The sequence below is a fragment of the Anabrus simplex genome, chromosome 1 (genome assembly GCF_040414725.1).
Source record: "Anabrus simplex isolate iqAnaSimp1 chromosome 1, ASM4041472v1, whole genome shotgun sequence".
NCBI lineage: Eukaryota > Metazoa > Arthropoda > Insecta > Orthoptera > Tettigoniidae > Anabrus > Anabrus simplex.
In genome coordinates, this window is record NC_090265.1 from 1,316,788,235 (window position 1) to 1,316,802,774 (window position 14,540).

Below are 14,540 nucleotides of genomic sequence, written 5' to 3' on the forward strand. Positions count from 1 at the left end.
ATGCATTTCATGATATGAAATGTGAAAAGAACTACCACCGGATGTACCGCCTGAATAATCTCCATGGGGAAATGCAGTTCTCTGAAGAAATGCCCGCTTTCTAGTTTTTTTGATATAAAACCATCTACCAACTTTTCCACACTAAATGCCTTAGCAGCTTCCGAAGACTACCAAACACCGCATTTTAAGGTGCTTAACATCTAGGAGGAGAATTTTTGGGGAGGGCGGCAAAATGGTACTCTGCCACCCTCAGATCATGGGGGGAGAGAGGGAACACTTTGCCCCTCAAAGTCTAGAATCGTTTTTGGTGGAACTGAACAGGAAGCAGAATGCAGAGTTGTGGAAAGACCATAGAAGACAAGGAAGTGGTAATGATGGAAAGACATGAATGCCCATGTAGAAAGAGAGATGTGGAAAGAGATCTTCTCCTTTTTTACAAGAAATAGTCTACTTGTGAGAAATACGTGGTTCAGAAAGAAGCACACAAAGTAAATAGGTATCAATCAATCAATCAATCAATCAATCAATCAATCAATGATATGCATTTAGACTGTTGCCCAGATGGCAGATTCCTTATCAGTTGCCTACCTAATCTTTTCTTAATAGATGAAGAGAAATGCAGGCAGCTGGAAGAGGCCATGAGGATTTTGATGACGATCATAAAATTGCAGTAGTTAAACTAAGCGAGACACGAGAGCAAAAAATAAAGAATTGGACATTGAAGAGAAGGAAAAAGGGTTATAATTGAAGATCTAAATGAAAGAATGAATTTCCACAGGAGAGTTAGCAGTATAGAAGAACATTTGTGGGCTTTCATGGACAACATATTTCAAACATGGATTTGTGAAATATGCACAAAACACCTGTAGTCGAGTATTGGGTTAAAAAAAAAAAAAAAAAAAAAAAAAAAAAAAATGGCTTGGAGGGATGGGAAAGGAAACAGAAATGCAGAAAAGTGTAATCACAGAAGATGGAAAGATAACTGAGGAGACTGGAAAGAGAGTTCAACAAGTAAATGGCTTTTACCAGAGTGTGAGGGATGTACTGTGGAATTAGAAAGTTCCCAGGAAATGCAAAAAATTCCATATTCGACCTTTTATGTACCGATATTAACATAAGCAGCAGGCAAATGGGCAACAACAAAACGAGAACCAAGCAAGTTTCTGCACATTTTGGGTCACATAGATGTCAGCTTGCATTTGGGACTGTTGGGGCTGTTCCTTCCCACTCCTAGCCCTTTCCTCTCCCATTGTTGTCGTAAGACCTATCTGTATTGGTGCGATGTAAAGCAATTTTTTTTTTTTTTTGCTATTTTGCTTTACGTCGCACCGACACAGATATGTCTTATGGCGACGATGGGATAAGAAAGGCCTAGGATATGAAGGAAGCGGCTGTGGCCTTAATTAAGGTACAGCCCCAACATTTGCCTGGTGTGAAAATGGACCACGGAAAACCATCTTCAGGGCTGCTGACAGTGGGGTTCGAACCCACTATCTCCCAATTACTGGATACTGGCCACACTTAAGCGACTGCAGCTATAGAGCTCGGTGTAAAGCAAATTGAAAAAAGACATAAGAGCTCAGGCAGCCGAGACGAAATTCCTTAGAGGTATCATAGGAAAGAAATAAAATCAGAAATGAAGAGATTAGAAAGAAGATTGGAGTATGAAAACTACAAAACAGATGAGGATAGAGTTCAGGCAGCTGAGATGAAATTCCTTAGAGGTATTATAGGGAAGAAACGATAGAATCAGAAATGAAGAGATAAGATTGGAATTTCAAAACTATAGGTCAAGACAGAAACATGCAAGCCAAAATGGTCTGGACATATGATGCGAATGGGAGAAGACTGAGTTCCAAAGAAAGTATTTACAGAGAAACCTGCAGGGAAGACACTACAAGGAAGATTTGGTAAGGGATTGATTTGATATAATTGTAGAGTAGAGGGCAGGGAAAGAGGAAAGATAGATGAAATATTGGATCGGGAGAATGGTGGAGAGACAACCAATGATGGTGGTCCTCGATTCATAACCCAACCCACAGAACTAAAGATTGGAACTGAAGAAAAAGATGAAGATGTAGTGATGATGTTGCTACAGTGTATTTTTGTTATACTCATCATGTTTTTTTATTATACTAGAAGATACAAAACAAACACAAATCTCCTATGTTTTACTTAAGGGTAGAAAATCTCCAGGACGATGAAATTAGACGAAAGTACATGGATATGATTAGTGAGAAGTTTCGAACAGTAGACATTAAGCAGGTTCAGGATATAGAAAGTGAATGGGTGGCATACACGGATGCTGTAGTAGAAACAGCCAGGGAATGCCTTGGAACAACTGTGTGTAAAGACGGGAAAAGGCGAACATCTTGGTGGAATGATGAAGTGAGAGCAGCTTGTAAACGTAAAAAGAAGGCTTATAAGAAATGGCTACAAACAAGGGCCGAGGCAGATAGGGAGTTGTATGTAGATGAAAGAAACAGAGCGAAACAAATAATTGTTGAATCCAAAAAGAAGTCATGGTAAGATTTTGGTAACAACCTGGAAAGGCTAGGTCAAGCAGCAGGGAAACCTTTCTGGACAGTAATAAAGAATCTTAGGAAGGGAGGGAAAAAGGAAATGAACAATGTTTTGAGTAATTCAGGTGAACTCATAATAGATCCCAGGGAATCACTGGAGAGGTGGAGGGAATATTTTGAACATCTTCTCAATGTAACAGGAAATCTTCCTGGTGGTGTTGCGAACAGCCAAGGTCATGGGGAGGAGGAAAATTATGTTGGTGATATTACGCTTGAGGAAGTGGAAAGGATGGTAAATAAACTCCATTGTCATAAAGCAGCAGGAATAGATGAAATTAGACCTGAAATGGTGAAGTATAGTGGGAAGGCAGGGATGAAATGGCTTCATAGAGTAGTAAAATTAGCGTGGAGTGTTGGTAAGGTACTTTCAGATTGGGCAAAAGCAGTAATTGTCCCTATCTATAAGCATGGGAACAGGAAGGATTGCAACAACTATCGAGGTATCTCACTGATTAGTATACCAAGCAAAGTATTCACTGGCATCTTGGAAGGGAGGGTGCGATCAGTCGTTGAAAGGAAGTTGGATGAAAACCAGTGTGGTTTCAGACCACAGAGAGGCTGTCAGGATCAGATTTTCAGTATGCGCCAGGTAATTGAAAAATGCTACGAGAGGAATAGGCAATTGTGTTTATGTTTCGTAGATCTAGAGAAAGCATATGACAGGGTACCGAGGGAAAAGATGTTCGCTATACTGGGGGCCTAAAATTTATTTATCAAATATTTATTTTATTAGTGGTCGTATCTTCACGAAAATTGGTATGCAAAGACGGGGAGTAGGTCGCTATAATCTAGGCTATCAATAATGTTATTCGCACTGAGTGAAATGGTAGTTTAGGGGAAGGCCTGAAATGTAATATATATATATAAAATAAGAGTTTTGTCTGTACATTGCTCAGAATTTGAAAAGAATGGTATTTCTGTACCGGCCATGTCCACATTAACAAGAAAATGCATTTTTTTTACTTTTCCGTAATTTCTGTCTGTCTGTATGTATGTACACGCATCACGAGAACCGCTACAATCACGCTGAGTGAAATGGTAGTTTAGGGGAAGACCTGAAATGTAATATTATTATTATTCTTCTTCTTTTATGACCACATAGGATCACTTTAGTCAGTCTGTCGTTCAGGTCTCTTTGAAGGGATTGTTCGGGCTTTGCGGTCCTCCCAGTACTTCTTCAGACGCTCCGATCTTCGTGCCCTTTCCTCAGTTGAAAATGTGCGTGTTGTTGGTTTGTTTTGTGTAAGGGTAAAGCGGAGGTTTGTATTCTTGAGTTTTGTATTCAATTTTATCTTATTTTTGGTGTCTTCTGTTGTAAGGCCTATTTCCTTCAGATCCTTCTTACTTCTCTGATCCATTTACATCCTGTTGTGGTATTTTTTGAGACGAGATTGTGTTGTACTAGTTGTTTCAGAAGTCTCGAGTCCTGCATCCTCATGATATGTCCAAAGAAGTCTCCTCTTACGCATAGTATCTGTAATGGGTTCTAGCTCTTTGTACACGACTTTGTTAGGTATTAACCGCCACTGTCCATCTTTCTGATATTTTTTGTTGATACAGGTTCTTCCAATCCTCCTTTCAATTTTCTGAAGTCTGTCAGTCTTTGATTGTTTATTCAGGTAAAAGAGTGCTTCTGCTGCATATGTAGCTTCCGGTTTTATAACTGTGTTGTAGTGTTTTATTTTTGTATTTATTGATAGACATTTCTTTTTGTAGATATCCCATGTTAATTTTTGTGCTTTAGCTAATCTATTTGTAATCTATATATATATATAAAATAAGAGTTTTGTCTGTACATTGCTCAGAATTTGAAATGAATGATATTTCTGTATCTGTCATGTCCACAGTAACAAGGAAATGCATTTTTTACTTTTCCATAATTTCTGTCTGTCTGTCCGTATGTATGTATGTACACGCATCAATAGAAAACGGCTGAAGAGAATTTAATGAAAATCGGAATGTAATGTCGGGTGATGAACCACTGCAATCTAGGCTACAAATTATTTTATTCACATTGAATGAAGTGGTATTTTAGGGGAAGGCCTGAAACGTAACTCTCAAATAAGTTATTTATGTTATTAGTGGTCGTATCCATAAATACTACATAACTAACATAACTTTAGTTATGTCATAAGTTAGTAGTAGTTATGTAAGAAGTTATTAAATTTCCGATCACTTATGTCTTATACATTGTTACCGTACCGCATATAATCAGATATATTAATGAATTTGGATTTTTGTTACTAAGTCCATATCAGCGCCGAGTCACGGGAAAATGGGTAAAGAGAATTTAGTGAAAATCGGTATGCAAAGTCTGAGAATAAGGAACTACAGTCTACGATATAAATAATTTTGTAAGACACCCTAATATCAGAGAGTCGAAAGAAAACTAATGTGAAGGCCTGCAATATAGAAAGCTCATAAACTTTATCAACAATAACATTACATTGACCATTGTTTGTTGTGATGTGCTTTTTGTCTTCTCTTTCCTGTCATCCCCGACAGATAGGATTACTGCAGCGTACCGAGGTTTTTTTAATTTGCTTGACGTCGCACCGACACAGGTAGGTCTTATGGCGACGATGGGATAGGAAATGAATAGTGGTGTGAAGGAAGCGGCCTTGGCTTTAAGGTACAGCCTGGTGTGACTGGTGTAAAAATGGGAAACCACGGAATTCCATCTTCAGGGTTGCCGGCAGTGGGGTTCAAATCCACTATCTCCCGGATGCAAGCTCACAGCTGCGCGTCCCTAACCACACGGGCAACTCACCTGGTCGTACCGACTGTAACAGCCTGCCTGTATATTGGCGGGAAGTAGCTGGGGAGTAAGATAACTTTCTTCTTTAGCATGCCATTCCTCTGGTTCATACATTTTCTAATATATCTGGTACGTAACCCACTGGTTCATCATAGTATTAGAGCTATTCAATCCCTACTCTGAGGCACTGATTGGAATGAGTAGTGTGCATATTTAACGGAATAATGACAGAGGAGTGTTCACGGCAGTCTGCGACCTGGTTATTCCAGCTCTGGAACTTTGGACTCTTAGATCGGCACCGTTGTACTGTTTGCTGAAAGTGAGAAAGTGTGCGGTTTTTCATTTGATCGAGTATTTTATACGATAACATTGCTTTCAATCGCTACATTAGTACTGACGTTTATGTAATGACCTATGTTGAATTCAGTTAGGAAAACCACCAAGTCAGTCTTTCTGAGAATACCGTAGCGAAGCACGGGTACATCAGCTAGTAATATATATATTTGAGAATTAAATTTTAGGCCTTCCCCTAAACTACCATGTCACTCAGCGTAAATAAAATTATTTATAGCCTAGATTGTAGTGGCTTATGCCCCGACTTTACATACTGATTTTCATTGAATTCTCTTCAGCCGCTTTCTTGTGATGCGTGTACATACATACATACAGACAGAAATTACGGAGAAAAGTGCATTTCCCTGTTCCTATGGACACGACCGATACAGAAATACCATTCTTTTCAAATTCTGAGCAATCTACAGACAACACTCTAATTTCATATATATAGATTTATCAATTATGAAACATCTATGTTAGGTAATTGCCAATATCTAAACTTCTGACTCCTATCATAAGGTAAATTTTCAGTTACGGTGCATTGAATGATTCATGATAACATTATATAACATTCTAGTCCAGGTAAGGGCTCACTGAAAAGTTAAGCAACAATACTCATAATAATAATAATAATAATAATAATAATAATAATAATAATAATGATACGCTCATGTTTATAAAAACCAGAACACCTTTAAAGACGTCCGGCTCCATGGCTAAATGGTTAGCGTGCTGGCCTTTGGTCACAAGGGTCCCGGGTTCGATTCCCGGCAGGGTCGGGAATTTTAACCTTAATTGGTTAATTTCTCTGGCACGGGGACTGGGTGTGTGTGTCGTCTTCATCATCATTTCATCCTCATCACGACGCGCAGGTCGCCTACAGGCCACAAATCAAAAGACCTGCACCTGACGAGCTGAACATGTCGTCGGACACTCCCGGCACTAAAAGCCATACGCCATTATATTATACCTTTAAAGACTAGAAATAGGAAGTTCATATTCACAGGACATGTGCATTAGTATGTTCTGAACAAATGATTAGTGTTTGAACCATGTCGGTTCTCAGGTTCAGGGTCCACATCGATATCTGGGCGCACCACCACCGACTGGTAAATTGTGCCTGCGGCTCTCATTGTCACTATAAACCAAAGATAATGGATCAGTGTGACGAGCAGACGTGCAGGATGCCTCGCAGACATATGCAAGAACCGTACTGTCAAATGAGCGAGTTTGAAAGAGGGCAAATTATTGGCATCAGCGAACGTGATGCATCCATCCAGTAAATTACTGCTCGTATGGTACAAAGTGTGTCGGCAGTGCAACAGGTGTGTACAGAATGGTTCACAGAAGGCTGTTTAACACGACGAGAAGGGTCTGGTCGCATTACCCAGACCACCCCCCGAGCAGATTGATACCTCAACTGAATGACATTGCAGGACAGGTCTGCGTCCTCCTCGGCTCTTGTGCAACAGTGTAACACATCGTACACTATCAGGAGTGACATTCTGTTTCCATTTATCACAGTCTGGGTTGCCGGCGCGTCACACACTTCCCTGTCTACCTTTGACTAATATGCATAAACATGCTAGACTGCAATGATGTATGGAGGAACATAACTGGGGACAGGAATGGCAGCAGATAGTGTTTTCAGATGAATCCAGGTTCTGTTTGTTTGAAAATTATGGCGGCATTTTGGTTCGCCGCAGACAGAGGGAGAGGCATCACATTAACTGCATTTGTACAAGACATACAGCGCCAACTCAAGACCTTATGGTGTGGGGTACAATTGGGCACAACCATAAATCACAGTTGGTGCGTGTCCAGGGCACTGTGGCCAGTTTGATCTACGTGAATGACATCCTGCGGCCCGTAGCCATACCCTTTCTGCACGACATCCCAGATGCCATATTTCAGCAGGACAATGTGCGACCACATGTTGCTGCATGAACATGTGTCTTCTTGTTGTCAGACTGTTGCCCTGCTCGTCCAATCACCGGACTTGTCGCCAATCAAAAATATGTGGAATATGGTGAAACGACGGGTATGGTGCTGTGACCCAATGCCAACCACCAAAGATGAACTGTGGAACCAGGTGAATGCAGCACAGATGGCTATACCCCAGGACACGATTCACGCCTTATACGCATTGATGCCATCATGCATGGAACAAGTTATCAGTGCCCATGGAGGACCCAGTGCCTACTAGGCAACAGGACGTATCGTCGCTGCCGGGACAAAACCTCCTATGTGAAATATTTTAGCTTAGAACTTTGACTGGTAAAGTTCTGTCATCTAACGTGCAATATTGTGTAAATATTGTCAAGGCATTCACGCTCTTAATAATGTATATGCTGCGGGTCAGTATATCTCAAAAAATATTATCACATAGGAGGTTTTGTCGCGGCAACGACGATATTCTGAACCTAGGTGACTGAAATGCTAATCATTTCTGCAGAACATACTAATGAACATGTACTGTGAATATGCACTTCCTATCTCTAGTCTTTCAAAGTGTTCTGTATTTTATGAACATGAGTGTAATAGTAACAGTAGTGATGATTCAAACATGATCAACTACTTAAATGTAACTATGTTCTGAAGTACATACTTACCGAATTAATGCTGGAACAATCGCAGCATTAAAAGAAGACTAACAACTATGATGAAACTGCTCTGAATACCAGCAGCCCCAGCCAGGCGGCACTTGAACATGTCATACCTATAAAGGAGAAAAAATGATTGATCTTTTACAGTTAAAGTAGCATAACTTCATGAGCATTCTGGCCCTTGAAAGAATGCAAAGGGTCCAAATAAAGGAATGAAGTTAGAAACTAGTTTCCAGGAGTATATTTACTAGAGCCCAAAAATTAGGCAAAATGTGTTTACTTTTATACGTGTGGATATACTAATAATAATAATAATAATAATAATAATAATAATAATAATAATAATAATAATAATAATAATAATCGTATGGCCTCAGCTACCGTGTGCAGACATTTCAATTTGATGCCATCTGGCTGTCTGCTCGTCAATTTCGACGTTCCGTTTTACTCTAGGCCACCACTAGATGGCAAACCGAGTAAACCGAAACTCTCTTGGGCGTCTATGGCTGAGATTTAATGAATTTTGTTGGGTAAACACCAAATGTGTCACCAGAGATCTTTTACATGCCGACATCGTACGACATGGAGTGTCGAATGGACTTTTTTCCGCCCTTCAAAAATCCTACTACCTCTGCCGGGTTTGAACCCGCTATCTTGGGATCCGGAGGCCGACACTCTACCGCTGATCCACAGAGGCAGCTTCGTGGATATACTGAAGTGTCAAATAGAGATAAACATGTTTCTGTACATTTCGGAACACTTATTATTTTGCCTTGTTTTGCTATTGTAGCTTCTGTTACTTACTTGGTAGTTGATGTCATTTTGGGGGGATTATTTATAATTTCTGCTGTTATTTACATATTAAAAGACATTGATGGAAATAAAAATATGATACCAATAAACTGTATTAACAACAAAGAGCATTTTATGTTAACAGATAAGAAATAACTCTGTGCAAACAATATATTTGTATTACACAAATCTCTACTGAAAATCTCACTCCACAAACCAAATGGTCGAGAGGGTTGCTGGATCCTGTCCCTGCTATGTAAGATTAAGTGGTAGTGGTGGCGGCTATTATTGTTTTGTTTTTTAAGTTGCTTTACGTCGCACTGACACAGATAGGTGTTCCGGTGACGATGGGATAGGAAAGGACTAGGAGTGGGAAGGAAGCGGCTGTGGCCTTAATTAAGGTACAGCCCTGGTATGAAAATGGGAAACCACGGAAAACCATCTTCAGGGCTGCCGACAGTGGGGTTTGAACCCACTATCTCCCGAATACTACTATTATTTTAAGAGGAAGTTATAACTAGGCAACCTTCCTCTATTAACACTAGGTCTGGCACTTTGAAAAATAAAGGTATTGGTAAAAGAACGAAAGGGCCATAAAGGGCATGAAAAGAAAGACTCCCTAGGCTGTGAAAACCTAATACTGCTGGGGAAAAGAACAAGAATTGACCAAGGGAGGTCAGACACGAAAGATAAGAGTGAGGAGAATGACACAAATGGCTTCCTCAGCTAGGGGAATCTTGATCGCCAACCCACGCTCCCAAGTTGAGAGTATCTGATTCTGCTTTCAGTCTCCTCTTACGACAGGCAGGAATACCATGGATATTATTCTACTGCCCCCAACCATAGGGGGACATATGATTAATTACTAAAATAGCTTACATTAAACCATTTTTATTATTTTAGTGTCCATTTTTGTCATTTTTAAATGCCTATTTTCATTATTTTACTGCCTGTTTCCTAAATTCGCCTGCCTGTTTTATCTAAAATACATGCCTGAACTTCTGGTTCTAGTAATTATATTGGGAAACAATAACAGTACAATATTTGCACTGAGTCCATTCTTATTCGTCTTAGTTCTGGATGTGCTGAGTGAGAATATACGAGAGGTAAACTTGTGGGAAATGCTCTTAGCAAAATATATAGTAATTCTGGCAGACACTGTGGAAGAATTACAGGAGTGTGGAAATGGCAAAAACACTACAAAGTGGAGAACTGACAGTAAATTATGAAGGAAAAACAACAGGTGATTGTGCATAGTAAACAGGGGCAGGAAATAATAGAAATAGTCAACAGAAGAGGAACACTGTTGAACCAAGTTGGAACCTTAAGAGAGAGATTGCAGTATGGAATCTGGCAAAGAGCTGGTTATGGACATGTTATGAGGAAGGAAAAAATGGAGTCTGTGAAGAAAGCATGGAATACACTAGTTAAAAAGAAGGTGTCAAGAGGAAGAAAAAAGTTGTGATGGAAAGACGTAAAGGAGAAAGGACTTTGGGAGGAAGATGTAAGGGACAGACAAAAATGTAGACGACTCAGAATTGCAGTTAATCCCCGAACTGGGATAAGGTTGTGAAGAAAAGAAGAAGAAGCTGATAAAGGAAGTAACACTGGAACAATGGAAGTAAAGGAACGTTATGTTAATACCTACTCATAATTTAAGGATAAATAAAGTACTAAATGTCATGAAAGAAGATATATGTATATTGTGTCATATTTTATCATGTATTTTGAGCATTTTAAATTGTTTATACATTCAACTGTTTATAGATAAGCTCAGATTGAAATGGTGTTTTAAAATTTGACATGATTTCTTCAGCACTGTCACTAAAGTGTCATCTCTAAGACAGGATGGTATGCCAAATATTTTTCTAAAATCTTCAGAAAATCTTGGTATGGCACCTTGAACTTCCATTAGAAGACTATAAACCTTGATTGACTCCAAGTGATCTTTGAAGAAATTTGCTGTGGGTTCATTAATACTCTTTCTTTTCTTGGCATACCTGTGTATTCTGTTCATTTCCCAACTCAAATCTCATTATGGGATCCATCATTACATCTAGTTTTGTGGCAGTAGAGTACGCTATCATGTCGATCCTCCATGTTGATTCATTCACAACAAGATGGGAAATTTCCTCACTTACTGTCCAACCTTCTTCCTGAAGGCATTAGCTATCTTTGATCTTGCAGTAGGGAGAAATAAGTTCCAGTCTTTGGGCAACGATGTATGTACAAGGTATTGTCTAACGACTGTCTGGGAATGGCTCAAACACCATGCTATACATAGCTACACCCTTACCTCTACAAGACGTCTGGCTCCATGGCTAAATGGTTAGTGTGCTGGCCTTTGGTCACAGGGGTCCTGGGTTCAATTCCCGACAGGATAGGAGATTTTAACCATCACTGATTAATTCCAATGGCTCAGGGGCTGGGTGTATGTGTTGCCTTCATCCTCATCACGACACGCAGGTTGCCAATGGGCGTCAAATTAAAAGACTTGCACCTGGCGAGTCAAACATGTCCTCGGACACTTCCGGCACTAAAAGCCATACACCATTTCATTTCACTTCTTCAGGACATGGATTGCTAAGTTTCAAATTCACAGTTATGCAGTTCTTCCCAGAATTTGATCACTGATGTCCTCATCATTTCTGATGATGGAGGAAAACTGAGATTATCACATGACATATTAAACTCATCTTCAAACTTCCTAACTGTGTGTACATGTGAATTAAAAGCTCTCGTTAATGCTATATATTAAGACATTACAGTTCTGGAGGATGGCTTCCCATGCAGCTCTCTGACTTTTCTCCCTGAATGCAACATACTGTTGGGAATGTCGACTGGTAAGAAAAGCATCACTTTAACAAAAATTCAATTGGTGTTTATGTCAGGTTCCCACGCTCTTCACAAAGGGATATAATCTTTTCTGGATCTAAACGGATTTCATCAATCCATCACCACTGATCTGCATTTAAGGCTGTTGTCCAGGAGCTAGGTTCCCTGTCAGTTGTACCTACTCTCTTCTTCAACAATTTCAAAGAAGTTGGGAATTTATCGAACAAGTTGAAAATGTATCAAAATCTCCCTTGATAAATTATTCCAATGCCTAATTTCTCTTTCTATAAACAAATATTTGCCCCAATTTATCCACCCGAATTTCAACTTTATCTTCATACTATAACTTTTAAAAACGCCATTCAACTTATGGAATTCATCTATTAATGTCATTCCACGCCATCTCTCCAAACACAATTGGAACATACGCTTAGTAGAGCAGCTCGTTTCCTTCCTCACCTTTTCAGACAAAGAAAAGGTGAAGCATTGTCATATCATTTCACCACACTCCTCAGTTAAAAAGAAAACCCAATCATCAGTTTCACCCCCCCCACCACAAAAAACCCTACTAATGACACCAAGAGCCATGCTTTGTCATGCGATGAACGACTGTTCATGTTCCTTTCATCAAATTTACATAAATCTTTTTGCCTTTTTCTCTCAAGTTTTATGGATATCTTTGAGAATCCAAACGTAGCTCTTCAGTCAAATATGATATACATCCAATTATTGAAGTCAATTTTGGAGGAACTATTGAAGAATGTGATCGCAAGGTTTGTGAAACTACATGTTGTTAAAAGCTCCTCCTCTCTCCTTGATGTAGATTATCATATTCCAGCAAATCAAAAGGATGATTGCCATCTGATGATAGAGAACTCAGCGTTTGTTTTGGTTAACACTTTGAAGTCTGAGGAAAAGTGCATATTCTTAAAAGTCTGTTAGAAAGTCTCTCTTCATCATGTGACTACATGTTACACAAATTTCCATTCAAAGATGAAGTTTTAATTGATGCAGAAGTTGCAAATATTTCTGCTATAAGTAAGGCATCACCCTTTCAGACCTGAAAGAAAACTGGCAGTGTGAATTTTTGTTTTTACATCAAAAACTGACTAAAACTCTCTTAAATACAAATATTTTTAGTTTATTCTACAAAATAAAACTTATTAACTGAAAAAAAAAAAAAAGCACCCACACAATTGTACGTGTCAGGACTTAATTCACTACTTACAAAAAAGAATAATTACCTCAGTTCATGTGAAAATACGTATGTACATGTAATATTAAAAACTTCATATTTGGTCATATTGAAAGGAGACTAACATACAATTAAGGGGAGTACAAATGATCCACTTTACATCAATACAAAATATGTTGCTAATACAAGATCACAACATTTTTATTAGGCACCAGTTTCGAGGTGTCTTTGGATACCATCATCAGCCACAATAGGCCAACACAACAAGACTATAGTTTCTGCTGAAAGTACAGGGTTAGTATCACAAAGAAACTGTCAAGGAGAGGGTTTATCAGGAATAAACCCATGAAAAACAAGAGAGGTGAACTACTGACCACCCGGGAGATGGAAGGAACATTTCTCAGAGTTGCTCAATAGAGGTATAGAGCAGAATGGTAACCAACAAACGGAACCAGTAGATACTGACTCAAGAATAAATTTACATCCTCCAACCTGTTCAGAAACAGAGGCCTTCAAACAGATAAGAATTGGAAAAGCACCAGGTATGGATAATATCACGCCAGATATTGAGACCTCTGCAAAATTATTTCACCCCCTGTTGGAAAGGATCTGCTGATGATGATTGTTGTTTAAAGGGGCCTAACATCGAGGTCATCGGCCCCGGAAAGGATCTGGAATGAAGAAAAGCTACCAGCTGAATGGAAGAAAGGACTGATTGTTAAGATACCAAAGAAAGGGGATATAACTAAGTGTGATACTGTAATTGGAGGGGAATTACATTGTTGTCAGTACCAAGTAAGGTGCTTTCAAGGATCATTTTAGAGTGGGTGAAAGATGTTGTGGAATTGTGCCTTAGAAGGGAACAGGCTGGTTTACGTAAACACCGTAGCTGTGTTGATCTCATAAACACACTGAGAATCATCTTGGAACAAAGTGCAGAATGGCAGAACACCCTCTACCTGACTTTCATTGATTTTGAGAAGGCCTTTGACTCTGTAAATAGAAGAGTTATGTGGCAAACACTTGAAGCATATGGTATACCACAAAAGATTCTGAATATTATAAAGGATATGTACAAGAGTTATAAATGTCAGGTTCTGCATATGGGAGATCTTACTGAATCAATAGATATGACCTCGGGAGTTTACAGGGCTCTATTCTTTCTCCGACGCTTTTCCTACTTGTGTTGGATAGTGTGCTGAGGAGAGTGTATCGAGGTCGGAAAAGGGCAATCCAGTGGGGCTTACAAGATTGGTTAGAAGACCTTGTTTTTGCAGATGACATCTGCATACTGGCTCAACGGTTTAGAGATATGGAAGAGATTAAGCGGTTGAAGGAGGAGGTAGAGGATGCTGGACTTAAAATAAATATTAATAAGACCAAGGAGATGAGGGTCAATTCCAAGATTGATGATAAATTGTCTATAGATGATAGAG

At 39.3% G+C, this 14,540-nt stretch overlaps 1 protein-coding gene across 1 annotated transcript in view; it reads right to left on the reverse strand.

Annotated features, from left to right (window-relative positions):
* The window catches only part of LOC136858297 (uncharacterized), a 285,771-nt gene that overhangs the window by 53,277 nt on the left and 217,954 nt on the right, over nucleotides 1-14,540 (reverse strand). Inside the window, exon 14 of the mRNA XM_067137726.2 lies at nucleotides 8,289-8,395. Within this exon, the coding sequence (XP_066993827.2) occupies nucleotides 8,293-8,395 (103 nt within the window). The 3' untranslated portion in view covers nucleotides 8,289-8,292. The remainder of the gene's footprint in view (nucleotides 1-8,288; nucleotides 8,396-14,540) is intronic.